The sequence below is a fragment of the Dermacentor andersoni genome, chromosome 1 (genome assembly GCF_023375885.2).
Source record: "Dermacentor andersoni chromosome 1, qqDerAnde1_hic_scaffold, whole genome shotgun sequence".
Taxonomy (NCBI): Eukaryota; Metazoa; Arthropoda; class Arachnida; order Ixodida; family Ixodidae; genus Dermacentor; species Dermacentor andersoni.
The window spans coordinates 378,020,992-378,045,584 of record NC_092814.1 but is presented as its reverse complement, the minus strand read 5'-3'; the positions used below and the strand labels follow the sequence as shown (position 1 = coordinate 378,045,584).

The window sequence follows — 24,593 nt, the reverse complement described above, 5'->3', positions numbered from 1 at the left end:
GGTTGGTCTTCTGGTGCTCTACGCCAACGTGACATCACTGCAGCAGGCGGACGTGATAACAATCTTTGCCATATTCTCGTTCACTTTTGCCTACTGTATTGCTACTGCTGCACAACTTGTACTTGACAAACAACATCAGTCTGTTCACGGAGTCCAAACTGATGATAGCGAAGCCTCCCTCAGCGTTGACTGGTGCGGCCGCAACCTCATCAGTGTGAGTGAGGAAATCCAACTTCCACTTTGTTGCTGGCATTGAAGCAAGAACTTGGAAATTTTTTTGGGCCATTCATCTCCCTCTGTAGCAAATCTGCACGTGGCAACATTGCAGTGTCACGCCAAATGCGGTCGCTGTCTGCAGCACTTTCACTCTTTGGTGAGCTGGCTAGGCCTACTTCGGCATCATTTGCTGCTTTGGCATCACTTTTGGTTGGCGGCAGGCTATTCTCAATGTTTTCTGAAGCATTGGAACACTTTTGAAAGTTTCAAGCTGATCGCTTCTTCTTTTTATCGAACTTGTGCCTCGTGGCGAACTTGCCCGATGGATCGGACATCATTGCACACGTGTCACAAACCTACGAGATATGCTGTCGCGTCGTCTGCGTAGTGGAGCAGACAAGAACCTCGCGCAGCCAACTACAGCACGTGCTTCTGGTCGCGTGCAATAGTCGATGAATGGGATTGCGTATTTGGACTTTTTTTATTCCTGGATTTCAGTGTCACTGGCGAGCCAGCGGAGTCACTTCTGGTGGGAAATTGAAGAAAGGCTCCTCTTTCCAATGAGACCAAGATGGGTGCGATCTTGCGTGCAGGGAAAGAGCTACGCACCACGATAAAGAAAGGGTTGTTTTTGCATGGCATTCAGCTCACAGTGATGTTATAAATTCATATTGCGGGCAAAATACTCTTCCGTGAGATGGAAAACTTGGTGAATTAAAGGGACACTAAAGGCAAATACTAAGTCGACATAGACTATTTAAATACCATTCCAGAAACCTTGCCACGCTTGTTTCGTGCCAAGAAAAGACTTAGTTTACGAGAAAACTGCGTCTAAAGGGTCCGAATACCTTTTTCGAAATTCAAATCTCCTGCCACCCAACCAGGAGAGTGGTGACGTTGCATACACCATCACCACCCTTTGCTACCTTTAACGGCACCCAACAGACGGCAGTACTGTTGCGATGCCTGTTTCTCGAACCTCGATCGGCGTTACTATGGGGTAGTGTGGCATTGTCGGCAGGCTGCAGGCTTCCAGTAGACCATGGTGACCAGGCAGGGGCGAGACGATTTCTAGTGCGAAACTTGCACTGTTCATTCCATGGTTGGTGAAGAATATAAAAGAAGAGAATGAAAGAATATATACATTGCGAGGCCGCTTAAATAGGCCCATTAAAAACGTAGGCAGGATTTTCACATCACGTGACATGTACAGAGTCCCATCGGTGCTTGGCGGCTGCTCCCTTTCTCCTAGGTGACGTTGCACGTGCGTGCCTCTGCTGGTGGTAACCCGTGGGTCCTATTTGGTTCACAGAAAGGGTCTCCCCTTGAGTCACACAGTTTGCGGAGAGGGTTCTCCTCTTGAGTCCGCACACACACAAAGGGGCCCGAAATCGCTGCGGGGCGCCCGCCATACTGGCAACCTCTCGAGACAACCATAGCAAATTAGAGATCCATCCTCCGTTTTGATTAGGCAAGGTCTTTCGATCATCCTTTTGGCACGGGGTGTTACACGCCAGTCGTAACAGCATCTCCGGTGGGGGAGGAAGATCTCAACGTGTAAGGGCCAGCAGCCGCTGGACGAGGGATCGGCGCTTCAGCAGCAGAATTTCCCTTCAGGGTGACGAACCCTTGGTTCGCAGCTTGTAGATTCCCTGGAGTCACTTATCAGTCCTCGTGGCGCTCTTGTATGCTTTTTTTTCTCTGGTCTGGTCCGGTGAAACAGGACTTACAAACCGGTCTCCTAACTTTTCGTCTCCTGTTTGGGCAATCGCTCCAGAACAGTGCGGGGACCCACAACCACAAAGCAAGCGAGCACAAGGCCACCCTTCCCCAAGACACACCAGGCTTTACCAAAAAAAAAAAAAAAAAAAAACTCTACTGCTTTTTTATCCCTCTCGCGCGTCCGCCCCCCCCCCCCCCCCCCTAAACACTAAAAACAGCCATTTCTTGAAAGTGTTTATGACGTGGTTACTAAAATCAGCTAACAATCAACTACAACTTCACAATAATAATTAAAAAAAGAAAACGTATGAAAAAAAATACCAACGTAAAAATGACACAGAAACCAGAGTGAGCATGAGGCTTTTGCTACTCTAGGGGCAACGGCTCAGACCGTCGGCATTGCCATTAAGTTTACCCTTCTTATAGCGAATATCAAAGGTGTACTATTGAAGAGCCAAGCTCCAGCGCAAAAGGCGGCCGTTTTTTTGTAGACAGGGACTGCAGCCATGTGAGGGGATAGTGGTCATTCTCTATGGTGAACCTTGAACCAGCGATATAGCAAGCTAGCTTCTGCACTGCCCATACCATGCAGGTGCATTCCTTTTCTGATGCACAGTATGCTCCCTCACGAACTAAAAGCTTTCTGCTGGTGTACAGTACAGGGTGTTCATTTTCGTCATCTCTCTTTTGACAAAGCACCACTCCCATACCCCGCTCGCTGACATCACACTGAAGAATGAATGGCTTAGAGTGGTTGGGCAAGTTCAACACTGGCTGACTCGTTAGTGCTTTCTTCAGCATACTAAAAGCCTTTTCTTTTGCGTCATCCGACTTCACCATTAGCGGTTCTGTTTTTCTGAGCGCATCTGTTAAAGAACTTGCAATTGTGGAATAATGCGGGATATATCTTTGGCAATAACTTGCCAAACCAAGGAATGATCTGATGTCCTGCTTGATGCGTGGTTCGAGAAGTTGTCTATTGCAGCCAGTTTAACCTCTGAAAGCCGGCGATGGCCTTGCCCTATTACATGACCTAGATAAGCTACCTCCGCGTTGCCCCAATTGGAATTTGGAAGCTTTCACAGTTAAGTTGGCCTCTCGTAGACAACACAACACGGTTCGCAAATGTTGCATATGGTCTGCCCTTGATGAACAAAAGATTGCTATGTCATCGAGATACGGAAGTGCAAAGTTCTCCATTCCCCGTAGCACCTGGTCCATAAGGCTAGAGAAACAATAGGGAGCGTTCTTCAATCCAAAGCTCAGGACTTTCAATCGAAAGGTTCCCATTGGGGAAATAAATGCCGCAAGCCTGCTTGCCTTCTCGGTCAATGAAACCTGCCAGTACCCTCTGACTAAATCGAGCGTAAAGATGAAATTAGCACTGCTCACTCTCTCGAATCTTTCCTCGATATGCGGTATTGGGTAGGTCTGGTCCTTCGTGATTAAGTTGAGCCTGCGGTAGTCGATACACAGTCGCGGCTCCTTTCCTGGGACCTCAACCAAGATAAGAGGTGAGGTATAATCACTCTCTCCTGGCTCAATTACACCTAGCTCTAACATCTTGTTTATTTCAGCAGCCATGACTTGACGTTGACGAGGTGAAACGCGATAAGCTTTTGAACGAACTGGGTCCGATGAGGTTCACTCGATATCGTGAACGATCGCAGTGGTCCTGCCAGGTGTGTATGAAAATATGTCCTTAAATTTTAACACGAGTTCCCTCAGTTCGGCCCTCTGATTGGGATTCAACTCCGCCTGCTCTACTAGCTTGTCAATGGTCTCGTGAATGTCTTTTGTCCCCATTATTGGTGTTAACTCTGGAAAGTCGACAGGCATCTCTTCAGGTTGGTTAAGTGACATGTTCACAATGGCCGCCCTCTGCCGGTGTACAAGTGTACCACAGATTGCTGTGGTACACTGGTGGTGACCTTCGTTTTCCCAGTACCAAGATTACGTAGTTTGTGTCATATAATTTCTGAATTATGTCAACCGGTCCTTCCCATTCAACCTCTAGTTTGTTTTTCAATGAGGGTTTCAGAATCATTACCTTTTCCCTAACTCCAAAGCGTCAAGTTCGAGCCGTCCTGTCATAGTAATGCTTAGCATTGCTTTGGTCCTTGCGCATTTCCTGCCCTGCTAATTCTTGAGATGTGTGCAGTCGGTCTAACAGCTCTAGCACGTAGGCCACAATTGAAGGGTCGTCCGCCCGGCCTTCCCAGGCTTCTCGAACAATGCGAAGAGGGGACCGAAGGCAGCAACCGTAAACGAGCTCTGAAGAAGAAAAACCTGTTGACTCGTGCGGTGCAGTTTGAAGCGTGAACATTGCTGCAGGCAAGCAAACCTCCCAATCGGCTTTGTGCTTATAACAAAGGACTCGCAAAAGCCGTTTCATGACTGAGTGGACTTTCTCTACCCCGTTTGACTGCGGGTGGTATACTGAGCTATAAATGATTTTAATACCGCACCTTTCCAGAAACGTCGAGGTCAGTGTGCTCGTAAAGACGGATCCTTGATCTGACTGGATTTCTGCGGGTAACCCTACTCGTGCGAAGATAGACAAAAGCGCGTTGACGATCTCCACCGAGCTTCGTTCTTTGAGGGGCACCGCCTCTGGGAATTTCGTTGCGGGGCATAATACAGTGAGAATATGCCGATAGCCAGACTGCTTTGCAGGAAGTGGTCCCACTGTGTCTATTATGAGCCTGCGAAACGGCTCCGTGGTAATGGGAACAAGTTTCATTGGCGCTTTAGCCTTATCTCCGGGCTTGCCTATGCATTGACATGTGTCGCAGCTTCTCACGAATGCTTCCACTTCTTGAAAGCAGCCGGGCCAGTAAAATGCCTGCAGTAAGCGGTCCTTTGTTTTCCGAATGCCCAGATGCCCGGTCAAAAGCCCCCGTGGACCAGATGCAGAAGCTGCTCATGATAGGGATGCAGCACCGCGAGTTGGTCGAATTGCACTCCCTTTCGACTGGCGCACTTTCTATTGAGGACGCCTGCCCTCTTGAGGAACTTTACGTCCTGTTTGGCCACATCTTCTTTTGCGTCTGGACTTAGGTTCTGCAGGGTGGAATCTTTTTCCTGTTCAGCAATCAATGTGGCAGAGCTTACATTCAATAACTTTCTTCTGCATTCGGCCTCTCTAGACATTTCAGGCTTCGGTGGTTTCCTGACCTCTTCATTAGCTAGTGTACCTTCCGCAATATCCCCTATAAGGCTGTCCTGTTTGGTGCTGGTTGACAAATCGTCCATCAAACCTGCTTCCTCCACCACTGGACATTCGTACACTGCCTTGGCCACGAACTCCCTTGCCTTGGAACGATTAGGGCTTGTACTATTTTCTCACTAAACCCGATTTCCCTGCATCGCAGCAAATCCTCAGATTTGTTAGAAAACAAATATGGATACTGTGGTGGGAGATGTGCCGAGACGGCGGCTTTAGTGTCCAATACTTCAAAAGGGCCTTCGATGCGAATCTGCCACAGGGAGACAAACACTGGAGGCCTCTACAGCTTGCCTTATCCAAGCACATTCTCCCGTGAACTGGCCTTCCTTCACCTATGACGGGTGCACCACGTCCATTGTAGCTGCTGAGTCGCGAAGCACCCGACACGGTTTGCTGTTTACCATGAGATCTCGAATGTACGGTTCTAGCAATTTCAAATTTTCCTCGTTACTACTTAGTGACATCAACACTAGTTTGGGATTTTCGCACCCCATGGAGATATGCCCTGTTTGCTGGCAGTTGTAGCAAACTACTGGTTTCTTTGCCTCGAAAGCTTTTTTTCTTTTGCCTTTCTGGCCTCAGTTTGGGTGACTCCTCCTTTCCCTTGCTGTTCTCGTCACTATTTTTCACCGAATCGGACCTTTCCCTTGATTTATACTGACTTGACTTTGACCATCTGTCTGACTTGTCGGGTCTGTATTTATTCATCTCCTTCTTAAGAGCTTCTTCGCCTTCGAATGCACGGCGAGTTACATACTCCTCAGCGAGATCGGCCGCTCTCATGATATTGTCCACGCCTGGCCTATCCTGAACCCAATACTTTATGTTTTCTGGGAGCCGGCGGAAGAACTTTCGGCGTCGCTGAGTGCACCCTCTTGTCTGAGCCATTCTTTCAGGTTTATCTCCAAGGTGTATGCGAAATCTGAATTATGACTCACTTTTGGTATTCTCGTCCTCCCTGAATTTTCGCCTGAATGCTTCTGCTGATAATCTATACTTTTTAAGCAAACTCGCTTTGACATTATCGAAGTCCTCTGCTTCTTCTTTCCCCATGCGGGTGATGATATCAGCTACCTCACGTGGCAGCAACGTAAGCAAGCATTGTGGCCGTGTGTTTCTCGCAAATTTTGCCTTCTCACATGCACACTCAAACTGCACCAGAAAAAAGACCTATGTCCCCTTCTACTGCGTAGGATGCCATCAAGTCTGTCATTCTGCGCTCGCTTTCTTGTGCCTCTGTGCTATTTCTTTCAGTATTTTTAGCCTTCAGAAACTGAAATATCTAGGCGCCTCATTTCGAGTGCATCGCGTGCAACACGGTTGCGCTCTTCTTTGGCCTCACGTGCTGCCCACTCGTGCTCTTATTTTTCTTCTAGGCGCTTACGCTCTTCCTCCTTATGCGCAATGCTCTCTAGGCATTCCTTCAGTTCGTCATCTGCCCCGATCGCTTCAATCGCCTCAATGATCTCCGACTTTCTCTTCAATTCGGCAATTTGGAGGCCCAGCTCTCTGGCCAAGTTAAGCAACTCGGGCTTCTTTAGTGCCTTCAAGTTCATGGCTGCCCTTAGTGCTGCTAACTCTTCACTCTATAACAACCTCGACGTACTCAAAACTTCCAGCAACGGCTAAAGAAGAATCACTGCTTTGTACTTCCCAAAAAATACTTAAAGCCAAGTGATATCTCAGTGAAGAAGAGCCGTGCATTCACCGTATGCAGTCATCAATCCTGACACCTTCCTTCCGCAGTTGTCCCCAGGACAAAGAGGAGATGATCTCTTAGATGTCATCCAAAGTTCGGGCCTCCGGGGTAGCGTATCCCATCGCTGCCAACCAGTTGCGACGCCAGTTACTCGAACCTCGACTGGCGTTACTCCTGGGTAACGTGGCGTTGTCAGCGGGCTGCAGGTGGGCTGCAGGTGTCCAGTAGACCATGGCGACCAGGCAGGGGCGAGAGGATTTCTGGTACGAAGCGTGCACTGTTTATTCCATGGTTGGTGAAGGATATAAAAGAACAGAATGAAAGAATATACAGATTGCGGGGCTGCTTAAATAGGCCCGTTAAAATCGTAGGCGGGATTTTGCCTACGTCAGTGTCACGTGACATGTACTGAGTTCCGTCGGTGCTTAGCAGCTGCTTCCTCTCTCCTAGGTGACATTGCACGTGGCATGCCTCTGCTGGCGGCAACCCGTGGGTCCTGCTTGGTTTGCCGAAAGGGTCTGACCTTGAGTCGCACAGTTTGCAGAAAGGGTCTCCCCTTGAGTCGCACAGTTCGTGGAAAGGGTTCGCCCCTTGAGTCGCACAGTTCGCGGACAGGGTTCCCCCTTAGAGTCGCACAATTTGCAGAAAGGGTTCTCCCCTTAAGTCCGCACACACACAAATGGGCCCGAAATCACTGCAGGGCGCTCGACAGACCAGCAACCTCTCGAGACAACCATAGCCTATTAGGGATCCATCCTCCGTTTCGATTAGGCAGGGTCTTTTGATCATACTTTTTGCACGGGGTGTTACACGCCAGTCGTAACAGTACTGAGCCAAAACAGAGCGGTGGATTCGCCGCTGCAGCTGCTTTTTGGTCAAGTGGCGTAGGCCATTCGAGCATCCCGCAACATCACATGGAAGTTGAATTTTATGCTACTTGCAGTTTGTGCGAGCTTTGCGAGCCAGCAAAACTAGCACAGCACTACGCGATAACGAAACTACTGAAACACGAGAGCATAGGTGGCGCCTTTATTGCGATAGCAATTATACGGACACACCAGGCGCATTTCTGCCATCTCCGTCACCATGAGGTTTCATAGAAAAACAAAGGGCGATAAAATTGTTGCCGCGCGCCGTATGCTGTATGTGCGAGTGAAAGCATGCGAACGTGGCTCAATCTTGAATGCGCGAGCGAGGAAGGCGGCGTGGAAGCGAGCCCTCTTCTGTCACGCGCGAGGCACGGGGGTGAGAAGAGACAAGGTAAGGGGGGTGGGGGTGGGGTTCTTCTCTGGCGGCTGCTAGGAGCCGTATCTTGAAAGGGATCTGCGAAGTGGCTAAAGTGCGTGCCGTGCGGACCTTATCTTCAAAGCGATCTGTGATGTTTGTAGAGTGCGCATAGTGCTGGTAGCTTCGTATGCTATGTGCTTTCTACGTTTCGTTCACGTTGAAGCAAGAGATGTAAGAAGGTCAACTCGCTCTTTGCTGTGGCCGCAATCCCTCACTCCAGCGTCTTCGCAGTGAATTTCCGCGGTCATCGAGCGAGATGTGTTCATGTTTACTTGTGGGCGCATGACACCGTGATTGTTCGTTTAGTCAGTAAGCAAATGTTTACAAGCTTATACGGCCGATAAAACTACTACCCTTCATATAGCTATCTACTAATTTGCTATCGCAATTGATGCCTTTCAGGTGAAACTGCAACATTTTTTTCTCCGCACCATGCATTGTGGGTCAGCGCAGTCGGCGTGACGAAGTCAGGGATAGAGCAAGAGCCATTTCGACATTGTGCACGTTGGACCGCGTTGGCTGCATCCGGTTACGTTGGCTGCGCCAGTGCTTCGAACTATAGAAGTTGTTCTCGCTAACATGACGCAGTGTGTGTGCACGCGTGCTCACGCTACCTCTGACTATACACACGCCTCAACCGAGCGATTTTTTGCTCCGACTTTCATTAGTTCGAATTTTGTATAATTAGAATTTTCATAGCATTCTCGCGGAATCTGAATTAACAGGCTTTTACATACTTTTTTTTTTGTGTGTGTGTGTGTGTGTGTGTGTGTGTGTGTGTGTGTGTCCGGGGAGCACCCCACTTCAAAAGTTGTTGTGTAATATCTATTTGCTTTATTTTGGTGCCGTTGATGATCGCAGTTACTGTAAAATCAGACCGTTATAGCTCAAACAACAATACAAAAAAATGTAAATACGGTTTAAGGACCATGCCAAACAGTCGCCGTCGACGCGAGCGTGACCAACGCGCATCACAACTTAAAAATCGCTCCTTTTTGTGCTGAAGCGTGGCGGCATGCAAACAAAGCAACAAACAATGTAAATGTGACGCCATTCCATCACTGCTTCTCTTTGTATTTTCTTGGGCACCTGCTGTGTAAGCTACGATGTGCTGGTATGCTAGCTATACCTGCAGTGTTAACCCTTTCGTTGTCGGACCTTTCTGGCCGTGACGCACCCCCAGTGTCGGCTTGGTTTCAGGGAACGAGCATAACAGGGAATGAACATAGCAATTTATTTTTGATTATGATTGGTATACAAACAACATAGTCACTGCAATATGCACATTTCAGTGTTCTGCAGCTGTTGTTAGTAAACATCATCATCAGCCTGACTATAACATCCGTTCAACGTCCGAATCTGACGATGCGGAACTCCCCTCTTCCTCGCATGAGACTGTCCGAGTCCGAATCCGAGCTCGGCTCGTATTCTGAATCGGAATTGAGCCACCGCTCCAATGAGCAGACGATGGTCCGCGCGCTCAGCCATCCGAAAGTAACTGCGCGCAGGGAGGATGCGCTTTCAGTCGCCCGCACAACGAAGAGAAATGGGACGTTGCGTGATCAAGAAGACAGAGGGAGATGAAAAGAGGCTAAAACAAAGTTCGAAGGGCTTTACGTTTACTGCTGCAAGTCGGAAGCGAGGGTGCGGCGAGAGAGCGAAAGCAGCAATCGAGTCACTCTTTTCGGAGAGGCAACGGCGCGGCGCGTGCCTCTGAACTTGACGCGCCGTAGCAGACACACCATCCGAATAAAAATAAAAACCTTCAAACCCGCGGAGATGGCAGAACAACCCTTGAACCCATGACCACACGTGCGCGACGCATGATACAGCGAACGCGGAGCCACCGCGCCACTCAGCAAAGAGAGAGGGGCGAGTGGCAGTCGCACCGTACTCTTCAATACGTTACTAACACAGGTCGAGGCGAAAATACGAACTTGTAGAAAGAGTCAATAGATGGAGGGACCAGTTCAGGAGCGCCAGCTTTGCGCTCAGGCGCGAAATTTTGAACGCATGATAGAGAACGTACCGGTACGTCGGTGACACTGTGGGGGGGAAGCACGAAGACGTACCGGTACGTCCGTGACAGCGAAAGGGTTAAACTCAAGGTTGTTGAGCATGTGTTGGAGCATGGGAACCGTGCGGCTGGATGGCATTTCAGCTTCAATCCAGTGCGCATGCGCTACTGGCAAAAACAAGAATACGAGCTTCATGCTACAAAAAAGGATAGCTGCGCATTTTGAGGGCCAAAATAAGGCAATTTTCCTCTTGTGGAAAATGAAGTTCTGAGGTATGTCAAGAGGCTCTGGAGTGAAGGCTGTGCAGTGTCCCACGAGCTGATTCAGAACCACGCGCGGGCTACAGCCAGAAATCACGGCATTCCTGCTTGTGATTTTAAAGCTAGCAGTGGTTGGGCCACTAGATTCATGTGCCAAAATGGGCTATGCCTTATAAGGTGCACGACGTTATGCCAGCGATTGCTGGTGAACTGCAAAATCAAAATACGAGGTAATATTGGTTTGTCAATTGGATCCGGCAGGAAAAGCAGTTCCTTCTCTCGTAGATTGGAACACTGATCAGACTGCTCTTAACTTTGACATGCCATGAAGCAGCATGGTAGAACTGAAAGGTGCGAAAAGTGCTCATGTGAGGACAGCGGGTGCCGAAAAAGAATGGCGCATGGTGATGCTGGCAGTGACAGCTGATGCCAGTAAGCTGCCGCCATTCTTCATTTTCAAGAGAAAGACACTTCCCAAGAACTCTCTTCTTGCTGGCATCTAATGTCTATGCACAGGAGAAGGGCTGGATGTCGGCGGAGCTGATGGTGGAGGGGTTGGAAACAGTTTGGGGACGGCATCTGGGGGCTCTTCTGCCGTCGCTGCTCGTCGACAGTTTCCGCGGCCATCTGGAGGAGGGTGTCCGGCACCGAATAAAAGAGATGCGCACAGACATTGCTGTGATCCTGGGTGGCCTGTCTGTGCTGCAGCTCCCTTGATGTGTCAATCATCAAATCTTTCAAGGACAATGTGCGGTGGCTGTATATGGAATGGGTGGCTGAGGGAAACTATGACCTTACTCCAGCCGGCAAAATAAGGAGGCCGTCCATCGACATGCTATGCGGATAGATTCTGGAGGTGTGGAGCGGGATTCCCAATGATATGATCATTCACAGCTTCAAAAAGACTGGAATTTCAAACAGCCTGGATGACACAGAAGATCTGTGAGCTGATGACGATGACGAAGCAGCAAGCGACGCCAGTGAGGAGAGTGATGACAGTCGTAGTTACGAGTAGGAGCACCAACAAATAGCCGGCTAGTGACACGAATAAAGAATATTCGTTATATGTATGTTGCATATGCGCCTTTACTAAAAAGGTAAGGTTTTAATAGAGAGTTTCTTATCTACATCGTGATATGAGATTTGAACTGTTATTAATCTGTCGTAACTTTTTTTTTCTCTTGCATAATGAACGCTCCCCCCACGATAACTATTCTGAAAAAAGAAGGTTGGTTCATTACGTGAGTAAATACGGTATATTCACACACACGCCACACGCAGACTTTGTGGCAGTGCCGCCAGATGGCACGGCTTTCAGCATAGAGAAGCCAAACTGCATACATGACGTGTTTCTGTGGTATTATTACGGTGTGTCACTACATTGGTTCAGTGCTAATCACATTAATGTTTACATACATCATGACATGGACTCTACTACAATCTCTTTCTCTCATAACGTTTGTTCATGAATGTGAACCTGTATGTCCTCACCACACATGAGACTATCATATACACACAATGAGCTCTTCAATGGCAATGACTTACCATATTTATTTGAATCTAGGCCGATGGTTTTCTTTTTTTTTTTCAAATAATCATATACCAAACTCTAAGGTCGGCTTAGATTCGACATTTTTAGAAAAAAAAGAAAAGGGTCAGTTTTCAGTTGAAATTTATAAATATGGTGCATAGCTAGTGCCCTCTAGAAAAGTCAGTATTGCAGCCGCTACTAGCCGCCCGCGCCAGTGGCGAACTAAAGTACAAGAGCGACGTCGTCGTTTTGACCTGTGTCGTGTCGACATCTGGCATGGCTTGATTGTAATTTCACTTCATGTCATTTTATTTCCTTAAAAACCCCATGAGGGGGTATTACATAAGGGGTGGTATCAGGAAAAAAAAGAGGAACAGTAGTAACAATGCCACATATTTATATAGTACAAAAAGAGTTATTTAAATTTTCAACGAATGATGATGCAAAGCTGATGGCACCAAACAGGCGATGCCACTATAGTGCCACTTTGGAACGAAAAGTTATGCTAGCCATAGAGGCTTCACCAAATGTTCAAGCCGTGTGGAATTTCGGAATAGGTGAGAAAAACATCCGTCATTGGAGGGGGCAGTGGGAGAAGCTTTTAGTGTGCACTGCAACGAAGATGGCATTTACTGGACCACAGCAGTGATGATGACGTAGAATGAGCTTGGCATGTTCATATTCAATAAATGATGTTTTCATTTTGTGAATGCTTGCGAGAACTAATTGCCTCTGGTTGGCGATAAGATGAAGATTAGCGGAAGTTTGTCACACGTTTTGCTTTTTTGATGGGCACACAACCACACAGTTTTCTTAAGTGTGCGCACCTACGCATTTCGATTACACTGTGGATATACATATTAGTGTAAGAGCAGGAACATTTGAATCGTGCGAAATGTTCTCGTGTGCGCATTTTCAAACCCTTGAACTACAACAGTGCATCAAATTTTCAATTCTTATAAGTTTATTTCCTTTCTTATTGTTGTTATTCATGTATGAAGAGTACATATATACCAACGCAAAATATTTTTTCTCACTTTATGGTCACCCTAGAAAAATTAAGGTGAAATTTTTTCGAAATAAGTCCCTAAGAAGAATTAGAATGTTAAATAAAAAAAAATCGACCTTGGGTGGTTGCATATGGCGAAAAAAATCGACCCTCAAAGGGTTAACAATACTCACATAAAACAATGACCAGCTGCTGCACCTTATACTTTTGTGTGTCCTACGGTTAAGTAAACCACTTACTGCAATTTTACTGTGCCACATTATTGACACGTGTACTTCTATTTATCGGGCGACCACGTTTCGCCGCCTAACAAATCTTATCGCACAGCGCGGGACGCGCTTGCATGTATCAGAAGTTTCTGGAAAGTTATCGATGCTTCTATCCGCAGTCTGTTTTCGCCGCACCTTGTGTTATCTGATTTATTCTCCTGACGCGAATGGCGTAGAACTTTGTGGAAGGCACGCAGGTCCCAACGATTAGTCTGGAACATTCGATGATTCTGTATAAAAGCCGACGCGCTTGACCCGCTGATCAGATTTTCGACGATCGCCGACTGTGTTCGCCGCTTTCGTTGTGCTATAAGTGTATCCTGTTTTGTGGGCACAGGTTCGCCCAATAAAATCTAGTTTGGCCTTTCATAGTATTGCTACTGTGTTCTTAACGTCACCACCACGTGACATTATTGACTACGTTCAACCTCACAATAATGAAATCTTCGGGGAATGCAAAAAAATTTGCTTTCACTAGAATTTCATTGTTGCGAAATGACAGCATAGATAGGGAATGCATGTCAAAATGAAACTTTACTGTCAAAATTCCATTAGCCTACTTTGTCAAGTCTTGCCTGAGGATGTAAAACTGTATTGCCAACAGCACAAAGTGCGCCCCATGCTTCGATCAGCAGTGGCAACAGTGCCATGGAGCAGTATTCTCGGTCAATTGTGTTCAGAGATACGATCACCTTTGCAAGATTTTGCGTAACTCTGCACCAAATGCGGAGCAACAGCGCTCTAGCACACAGCATTGTTTCTCCAGCACACACTGTCACCCGTAGACGCCAACGCGTACGGTGTCGAGCGTGAAAGCAATTGCATCTCGTGTCCACAAAGGCGATCGATCGATATTATGGCTCCTTCGTGCCAGTCTACGTCCAGCGCAGAATCCGCACGCGATGCCTGTCGGGTGGCACTGAAACAAGCGTTCGTGAAGCAAGGGCGCGTATTCCTGGACGATCGTTCAATCGTGGCCTGATGCATGGTAGTCCACACTGGGGCCGCCATTTCAAGCACCATAAACAAGTCCACATCAGTGGGACGTGGATTTCTTTGTTTTTGCTGCACTTTTCTCACCGAGCCGCACATTATGCACTGCTCTAGATGTGAAAAAACCGTCATCACATGTCAGTAGCGACATGTGTGCCACTTCAAACAGGCGATCAACAAACAAGATGGTGGCCATGACGTCTTTTAGGCACACGCAATCACTTCCAGCGCTTTGTTGTTGTAAACAAAAATGACGACACTCACGCAAGCATAATGTGATGGTATATAACGCAGTTTTTGTGCAAAGCAAATGCATTTGAGCACATTTTGGAGCCCGCTAGCCTTGCACGAGTAGGTAATATGTGTGGTTATGTTCCGACAAATTTTGTTGATGCAGGATTGTTGTTCAGTGACATTTCATTGTCGAGAGATACGAAATGCATTGAATCTTGTGGGCATTTGCCGAGGATACAAAAATACTTCGTCGTCACAAGAATTTCGTTGTCGGAGAATTTCGTTACCGCGGGTTTCAACTGTATAACAATTAAATCTGGCTACTTGGTACCTGCACTTTAGTGCCCGGCGCCCTGCACGGGACACCTTTGTCACCTCTTCCTGGTGACCCTTCCACCACTCTGATGTTAACGAGAGGGTGACAGGAGATGGGAGAGGGGCGCGCGAGGCCGATGATGGGATGCATGCCGTGCAGGCTGTGCAGCATAAAAGCAGGTGTTGCAAAGCAGCTCGCATTTCTTTCTCTCTTCGTTTCTTCTTTTTTTTTTTCAAGGCAATGTGGCGAAGTCATGTCGCGTTGGGTGTGCGACACAAAGGCAAGTGTGATAAAGCAGCTCACACTTCTTGCTCTTTATTTTTTTTTGTGGATTTTGCATCCTTTTTTCTTTTGGCAGACATGCCCAGTAGCCAGATTCAATTGTTATAACAAACATATAACAAACATGCGAGCATTGTAGTAAGGGGTTTATTTTGCCATAGAACACATACAAAATACCCGCCCTGGTGGCGTAGCGGCTTTTGCGTTGCACTGCTAACCCTGAAGACATGAAAACGCCCGCCCTGGTGGCGTAGCGGCTTTTGCGTTGCGCTGCTATCCCTGAGGACATGGGATCGAATCCCGGCTGAGCCGGCCACATTTCAATAGGGGCAAATGCAAGAACGCCTGTGTACTATGCATTGGGTGCACGTTAAAGAACCCCAGGTGGTCTAAAGTAACATGGAGTCCCTCACTACAGCATGCCTCATAATCATATCTTGGTTTTGGTATGTAAAACCCCAGAATAATTGCAAAATAACCCATACAATAGTTGACAGTGCATCAGGTGCTCATTTATAAGTTGTTTAAACTGTACCAATAAAAACGGGAGCAGCTGTAGTCTGTACTGCATGCCCATGCTGCCCCAAAAACTTCATTTTTTTCTGTGGTAGAGTGAGTGATGGTTTGCTTTCATGTGGTGTGCGTTTCCACGTTGTAATCTACTAATAAAACTGAAATAATTTTTATCTTTAGTGTCCCTTTAAGTAAACTCCAAACACACTGCAGTGCAGCTGATACTAAACCAATCAAACCCACCAGACAGGGAAAGAACAACAACAAAAGAACAAACACACAGAGTGGTGGCGAGTTGTGATGGGAAGCCTTATGCTCTTTGTGTTTGAAAGCTCCCTATATGAGTGAGCTGAGTGATGGTCAGTGAAACACCTAGTGAGGCCCTTGTGGGGTCTCCCACCACGCACTTGCTGTTGTGGGGGGCCAATCATTTCATGGGATCTGTACACAGTGCATTGTCTACTCAGCACATGCTGTCATTGTGCTGAGACACTTGCTGCAGACTGTACCCGTGTTTAGTGGGAGCGTCTGTGCACTAAGCTTTCTTCATGCCTGTGCTGCTCCTGGCTGTGCTTGGGTGTTAAAAACATCTTTTTGAGCCAATGCTGCTGCGGTAGGCTGCTTTCATTTCTGCAAGCTATGTGCTCTTGAAATGGTCCAGCTCAAAGAGGCCGCAGAGAACGGCGGTGCTTTTGGGTTAGTACATTTGAAAAGTGCGCACTATGTTTATGATGGCTCTGCACACTATGCCACGCATGCTGTCACAAAGATAGTCACAGAGATAGTTTATCGTGCTTGGATTGGCAGCAATAAGTCACACTGGCATGCCTATCGATGGTTATATTCTTTGCCAAGGCCATCATCAAGCCTCCGTTCATGTCCAGTGCTTGTCACCACTCGCGCTGAAGCCACAATCATTGTTTAGACTGGTATCTGCATTTTCCTAACAGGTGGAAGATCTTATGCAGCACAGCGTGTCATCAGCCACGCCACTAGTTGAAGTGGCACAGTTGAACTTTGTGGGGCAAAAAGTGATCATGGTACGCACTAATGGGTAGGCACACGACAAGCCACTACAGCACGGTCAGTCAATACTTTAGCCTCTGCGGAGACTGTGTCCCGGATTCATCACAGCTACATTTTAATCTGGTATACAATAATGAGTTTTTTTGCTGTGTAGAGTCTTTCCAGGCAAACATGCCTACCGTGAATTAAACTCTCCCTGCTTTCTATTTCGAAAATTCTGGATGACTGCATTTATGGGAAATGCATTCATGAAATATTTTTGCATTAAAATTGTTTAATGCGTTTAGCTTTCTTTAGGAACTAACCGTGATTTTTCATGTCTTACCATTTTCATAGGCCAATCCAGAAGATAGCACAGCAGTAGAAACAGCACTGAGGTACCGCCGGTGCCGCCGTTTGGTTTATACTGGGTTGTACGGTGGTAAAGGGAGCTGAGCCAACACCACCTAGGCAGCACAAGGCATGTTCACTTCAATCCATGACGTCGGGCTATCTGGCCCAAAATTTCCATTTGGAAGGCTGGCGTGATGAAAGCGGTGACGTCAAAATCGCCACAGCTTGGGAGAATCTCCCCAGGTAGCATGACGTCCTGGATTGGAGTGAACAGCCCTTGTGCTGTCTAGGTGGTGTTGGCCGAGTCTCTCACATTCTTCCCTTGTGACAGCTATCACTTGGAGACACTGTTGTTGAGATGTTACACCTCTGGTCGAAGATGCAGACACTGTCATTTGAAACACTGTGCCTCTGGTCGCAGCATCTACTTGCAACCAGTGGCTCCTCTTGTGTAGGGGTAAGGCACTGTAGTAAGGGGAGTGCCACCCAGCAGCATAGTGCCACAAATAACTACCTCCCCAGGCATGATTAACTCATTCTTGGATAGCAACAGGGGTTGGTTTTTCATAATTTTGGTCTGCTTGAGCATCATTTGAACTTCAGAATAAAAGGTAAAATATTCTATAAAGAAAATGAAAAAAGATTATGGTTAATAGCTTGAGTGCAGAAACTTTACTTAAGTAGTTTAAAGAGATTGCACTTTAATGGGTGCCCTCTATTAGAGGCATTGAATTTATTTTTTCTGTATTTATTGTTGGAAGCAAAAGTACAATTTGGGACAGGTTAGGTTCTGTTATTTAAAGAAACTTTAGCATTATTTGCAGTCATTTAATATGCACCAAATGTATGAAAATAATTTACTGATATTTGAGAGAATGGCACTTTGTCATGTGTTCAGTTGTAAACTGCACATTGTTTTGGTCCATCAAAAAAAAAAAAAAAATGGAGGACGCTTAAGCTTCGCTTTTAAGAATGGAACGCAATAGCATTCGAAGATCCCTGACTGCATCTCATGCTTCCCGGCAACTGCAGCGTATGTGACCGTAATGTGTACTGGAAAACGCTCTCGGCGAACGCTATGCATGAAGGCAGGCTTTCTGGCAGAAATGCGGCCTCTTGCATGGACCGCTATGTGGCGGAGGCGAGCGCCATCTGGAAGTGTTTCAAGGAAGCAGGCGCGCCGCTCCGTGGACCCCAAGATATTTACATGCCGGCATGCACAAATGGCGAGTGCCGTTGCCGGTCTGTGCATTGTAGAAATGCTGGAAAAGGGGTTTGTTTGAGTTTCGTGTAACAGAATTATGCTTTCTCATATATTCAAATTACAATCCGAGAGCTATCATGTCTGTAGGTTGTGTGTAAGTCGTAGTTTAAGATTTTTTCATGTATTTTAGCTTGAGAAATTTAATTAGTTCAGTCAGTTCCTTGCATACATAGAGGGCCTGGGTATGTGTGGTGCGAAAATCTTTTTGCCGTAATGACGTCCAACGCCGGTCACCAATGCCGATGCCGGATTTTCTGTGACATGGGCTCCTTAATGCTATTGCGTTAATACCGTTGATGTTGCATTTGATAGCAGGACATTTAATAAATTGTTTCAGGAGGTTTACTGAGGGTATTCATTCCTTTAGTGAGAAAACCAGTTAAAACTTAGTCCCTGGTTAACCTCATGCCTTTGATTTGCAGTACATCTTTACTGTAATCTTCAGTGTTTTATTAACCATTGTTCATCAACCCAGCCTGCTGTTTGACTTGGGGGGCTAATCAGTGCTTTCTGTGTTTTTCATCATTGTTCAGGATAGCCATATATGCTTCTGGGGCTGCCCAGGAAACCTCATCAACCGAATGACGGCACCAGGGGTGAGCTCTTTTCTCTGCCAGTTCATAGCACTCTTATGGCATGGCTCACAAGGTGTCTACGGTGAAAGACTGCTAAAACATAATCATTTACAATAGCAATATTCAGAACTCTAACATGTGCAGTTGCAAGCGGTCAACACCATTCCCATTGATATGGGAGACATTGTAGAGCTGAGTGTGCGAAATAATTGTTGGATTCTTGCTGACCCATATGAAGCGGTGGCCGAATTAATGGCGCCTGCGACAGGTGATGCTGTGGCCAACTACACTAGGAAAAAAGCTAAAGCGAGTACAGTACAATGGGACAAATGTTGAAATCGTATGACATACCGGCACGGATGGGGGAAGCGCAGCTGCTCACACAGTTGCCGCACAAGCGGGTGGGCTTGATTACACGTACAGCACCCCATACTCCATTTCCTCGCCAAACCCCGCGGACCAAAATCCCTGCCTAGAGATATAGGCCGAAGGCTCTCCTAGCAGAGCACTGATGCATTACATTCGCACCAAAGCAAAAGCAGACGGCAAACGGAGACTCTTAGAAGCTACACCAGTGCACGTGTTTGACGACAAGGATGAGCTTACTCGCAGGGAGGAAGTTTGCTTTAACACAGTTATTGCCAATACTGCATGCACACAAATTACACATACTTGACTAATGGCACCAAACCAGACAAGCTACGACTGCATACACGATGCATGCATTGTCAGGAGTCATGCAGAGCAGACTTGCCACACCTCATTTGGAGCTGCGGTGCTTTTTGACAAGGGAGATCCAACATTCAACACTTGCTGCACGGAGTCCTTAGAACCCTAGGAAATCGAATACAAGCTAATCTGAAACACAGAAAGCAGGAGTGTACAAATATCAAAATTTTTGAATACGAATCGTATACGAATACTCAGCATCGAATATCGAATGGAATTTTGAATAATGATATGCACATAAATTTATGAGCAAGTTGGTTTATTGGAACACGTTGGAACATTGCAATTACATTCTCATTGGTAAAAAAATTAAACTAGTAAGCCGTTATACTAAAAGACTGTATTTGGCACATGTTAGCTTTGGAAATTTGTATTATTTCTGCTAGTTGTCTGTTCTTGCCAACCTGTGCCTTACAGTGAAATCCCATTAGAGCTAACCTCACATTAAAGATTTTTTCAAATAAACGAACATTCCGAAAATCCCCCACCGAGTGCCTGCCCATTGGCTTAATGTAAAAATCTTTCACTGCAAAGAATTTCAGAATACCAAATTTCGCGGAATAACGTACCGAATTTTATCGTCATCATACTTCATAACACTGCACAATAACAAATTTAAAACGTAAGAATCTTCTCGCAACAGCACAAACGACGACAAATGCTCCATATGTTCCACTATCATGATCATCAGTATTCCTGCCTATATTTCTCTATGCTCCTGCTCTTTTTTAAATGCGCATTTACCCTGTTGCCATCGCCTGCATCTGGCACTGCGCCTCACCGGTCCTCACCATCTTTGTTCCATCAACCGGCTATCTCGGCACGTTTGTCATAGGGATGTTTTGCTCGCTCTAAACGTTAGACGTTCGTTTCTACGTTCGCAATGAGCTCCGGAAACAGCACAAAAAAAATGTGGAGGCAGTTCTCTTTGCAAGAAAATATATTCTTTCTCAAGTGAACGTTGGGAAAAAGCAAATCGACATTGCAAAGGTGGGGGGGATTGCACCATCAACGGTTGCAACAATCTTGAAGGACCGACACAAGATCACTGAGCTGGACCGAAGGTCCCAACTTGCTCCAACCAGGAAACGGCTCCGACTAGGATACTTTCAAGATTTGGATGTTGCAGTGCTGACTTGGTTCAAGGACACACGTTCGCAAGTTGTGCCGGTGTCAGGGCCCGTGCTGCAAGAGAAAGCCCGAAAATTTGCTCATGCCTTGGACATTACAGGCTTCCAGGCTAGCGCTGGGTGGCTTAATCGTTTCCGTGAAAGGAACAGAATCACCTGGCAAGTGGGGTCGGGTGAAGAGAATTTGGCAGATGCAGGAAGTGCGGCTGCGTGGAGGGACGACAAGTTCTGCGAAACCGTCGCTTCATATTCTGCAGGTGATATCTTCAATGCTGATGTTTATCTACCAGATGGTCCCTGACGAGAATATGCATTTTAAGAGAAGCAGTTTCAAGGGTGGAAGCAGTCCAATGTCCGAATTTCTGTTGTTAAGAACGGCCAGCTGCAGTGCAAGTTTTGCCGGCCAGTTTCGACAGTGGCGGCAACTTTCCTTGGCGTTACGCTCTAGCCTCGTCGCCGTTGTGACTGAATGAGTTCGGCGGGCCAACTATTGTTACCGAACTCCCCAACACGGACCTGATCTGCTATGAGTGGGGGAGTTGCCGCGGGAACGTCGTCAGACACCCCTTCCCACGCGCCGACCAAGACGCAAGACAAAGGCTACCCGGGTACACTGCGCGGGTCGGCTCCGAGTTCTACGAAGCCCCTCTGACGTCGGCTCCGGACCATGCACCTGTGTGTGTGTGTAAACCGTCTCACGGAGAGGCGGCTTGTTTACGATGACTGGACGAGCGTTTCCACCACCTTGGGATCGGGGGAGGACCGAGTGTTTATAAACGGCTGTTGTGCGGATGCTCAGGACACTTTCTTAAGCAGTCATGTTAGACTGAGACACTCTCTCAAGCAGTCGTGTTAGACTGACGTACTTTCTCTCGCAGTCATGCTAGACTGATGAACTGCATGTAAATACTGTAAATAAACCCTTATCCCTCGTTCTCGATGAGAAGCAGTCCTTCCCTTCATCAACTTCCTCAGCGTGGATAAGTTGGACGACGGCATGGGCCAGCTACCTTCGAATTCATGCCGGACTCCAATCTTGACAACGGGTTACGAGCAATGGGATTGAACCCCCAATCCTGACACTGTGTTGCTCTGCTGCAGTACCAGAGGTACCAAGAAGCTAAAGTCCTTGGTGATCGGCAAATACAAGAGGCCCTGCTGCATGAAGAATGTGGTGCTGCTACCGTGCAATTACCGGGCCAATGCACGCACGTGGGTGATGCAAGATCTGTTCTCAGCATGGCTAATCAGGGTCGACAATCAGATGAGCACGGGCATGAAAATCCTCATTATTGCTGATAACTGCTTGGCTCACCTTGTTAATCTTTGGTTGACAAATGTGCAGCTGGAATTCCTGCCTCCCAATTGTACATCCTTGCTCCAGCCACTCGACCAAGGAGTCGTAAAGAGCGTAAAGGCTCATTACTGGAGGTGTCTCGTTCAGTGACTGCTGATTAATCTTCAAATGAAGCTGCCAACCTCCATCAATGTGCGAGAGGCTGTGGAAACGGTTACCGGGGCCTGGTGGAGCATGACAGCAACCACCATCCAGAACTTCTCGAGGCAGGCAGGCCTGCCTGCGATGCCACCTGAACTTTAAAGTGCACAAGACAGCGAAGGTTGCGATTTGAGTGACATACAGGACGATGTCGTAGAAAGCCTCACTATGGATGCGTCGGTAACATTTCAAGACTACGTGCAGTACGACGACGATGTATGGACGTCGGCATAACTGACGACCGACGAGATCGTGAATGCTGTTCGTCGGGATGAAGGTAACAGCGACAAGGACACCGATAGTGAAGACAACACTGAGACAGCGCCCGCGAGCCAACGCAAAGAATCAGTGTCCAACTCTGACATTATGGAGTGCGTAAGAAAGATGTGCACTTACCTTTCCAGGTGCAACAGTGCCACCGAAGCAGTGCTCAAGAATGTCGACAACATTGAAGCGTTCGTCTTGCAGCAGTTGAGTGGCACCCACCAGGCATAGATTACGGATTTCTTGAAATAAACATGCATTCATTCCCGAATACTAAGTGTTTTTTCCGTGCTTGTTAGACATTAAACATTAGCACATTTTGCAGATGTGTTCCTAGCAAAGGTAGGAGACTCCTTTTGTTGCATTTACGATTTTTCATGAAAATTAGTTTTTTTTTCACTATTACCATGTTTCAAAATAACGAACAATTTTTAGCAGTCTCTTGAAATTCGTTGCATCAAGATTTGACTGTATAATACCGCATCAATTTCCTGTAAACTCAGAGGCATTTGACCCTGTACCTGTCGTCACTTATCGCATTTGCTGTCAAGCAATAAACTCAGGATTGGGAGTGGAACCTGCAAGAGTGCACCCTCGCGCCAACAGCATGCAATTATCACAATATTCAGCATAAATCAGGCACACTTTCTTAGAATAAATAGAAATAAATGCCAAGAATCATGTTTACTCACGTACAGCGATTTAATTAGATTTAATTTGAATATTTGTATCCAATCGAATATTCAAAAATTTTCTAATACCGTATTTACTTGCATACACCATACTGATGGGTGACTTCAATGCCAAGGTAGGCAAGAAGCAGGCTGGAGACAAGGCAGTGGAGGAATATGGCATAGGCACTAGGAATAGCAGGGGAGAGTTATTAGTAGAGTTTGCGGAACAGAATAATATGCGGATAATGAATACCTTCTTCCGCAAGCGGGATAGCCAAAAGTGGACGTGGAGGAGCCCGAACTGCGAGACTAGAAATGAAATAGACTTCATACTCTGCCCTAACCCTGGCATCATACAAGATGTGGATGTGCTCGGCGAGGTGCGCTGCAGTGACCATAGGATGGTGAGAACTCGAATTAGCCTAGACCTGAGGGGGTAACGGAAGAAACTGGTACATAAGAAGCCGATCAATAAGTTAGCGGCAAGAGGGAAAATAGATGAATTCCAGATTACGCTACAGAACAGGTATTCAGCTTTAACTCAGGAAGAGGACCTTAGTGTTGAAACAATGAACGACAATCTTGTGGGCATCATTAAGGAGTGTGCAATAGAAGTCGGTGGCAACTCCGTTAGACAGGATACCAGTAAGCTATCGCAGGAGACGAAAGATCTGATCAAGAAACGCCAATGTATGAAAGCCTCTAACCCTACAGCTAGAATAGAACTGGCAGAACTTTCGAAGTTAATCAACAAGCGTAAGACAGCTGACATAAGGAAGTATAATATGGATAGAATTGAACATGCTCTCAGAAACGGAGGAAGCCTAAAAGCAGTGAAGAAGAAACTAGGAATTGGCAAGAATCAGATGTATGCGTTAAGAGACAAAGCCGGCAATATCATTACTAATATGGATGAGATAGTTCAAGTGGCTGAGGAGTTCTATAGAGATTTATACAGTACCAGTGGCACCCACAATGATAATGGAAGAGAGTAGTCTAGAGGAATTTGAAATCCCACAGGTAACGCCGGAAGAAGTAAAGAAAGCCTTGGGAGCTATGCAAAGGGGGAAGGCAGCTGGGGAGGATCAGGTAACAGCAAATTTGTTGAAGAATGGTGGGCAGATTGTGCTAGAGAAACTGGCCACGCTGTATACGCAATGCCTCATGACTTCGAGCGTACCGGAATCTTGGAAAAACGCTAACATAATCCTAATCCATAAGAAAGGGGACTCCAAAGACTTAAAAAATTATAGACCGATCAGCTTACTGTCCGTTGCCTACAAAGTATTTACGAAGGTAATTGCAAATAGAATCAGGAACACCTTAGACTTCCGTCAACCAAAGGAATAGGCAGTATTCCGTAAAGGCTGCTCAACAATAGACCATATTCACACTATCAATCAGGTGATAGAAAAATGTGCGGAATGTAACCAACCTTTATATATAGCTTTCTTTGATTACGAGAAAGCGTTTGATTCTGTCGAAACCTCAGCAGTCATGGAGGCATTACGGAATCAGGGTG

The 24,593-nt window shown here is 46.6% G+C and overlaps 1 protein-coding gene across 4 annotated transcripts in view; it reads left to right on the top strand.

Moving 5' to 3' along the window:
* LOC126518492 (tRNA (34-2'-O)-methyltransferase regulator WDR6) overlaps positions 1-24,593 on the top strand; it is a 255,301-nt gene that overhangs the window by 68,782 nt on the left and 161,926 nt on the right. For all 4 annotated transcript variants that reach the window (XR_007596414.3, XM_055064865.2, XM_050168279.3 and 1 more), the window contains exon 7: positions 18,735-18,797. Coding sequence is in view for 3 of the 4 variants with exons in the window: in XM_055064865.2 (XP_054920840.1) it covers positions 18,735-18,797 (63 nt within the window). In the remaining variant the exon portion in view is untranslated. The remainder of the gene's footprint in view (positions 1-18,734; positions 18,798-24,593) is intronic.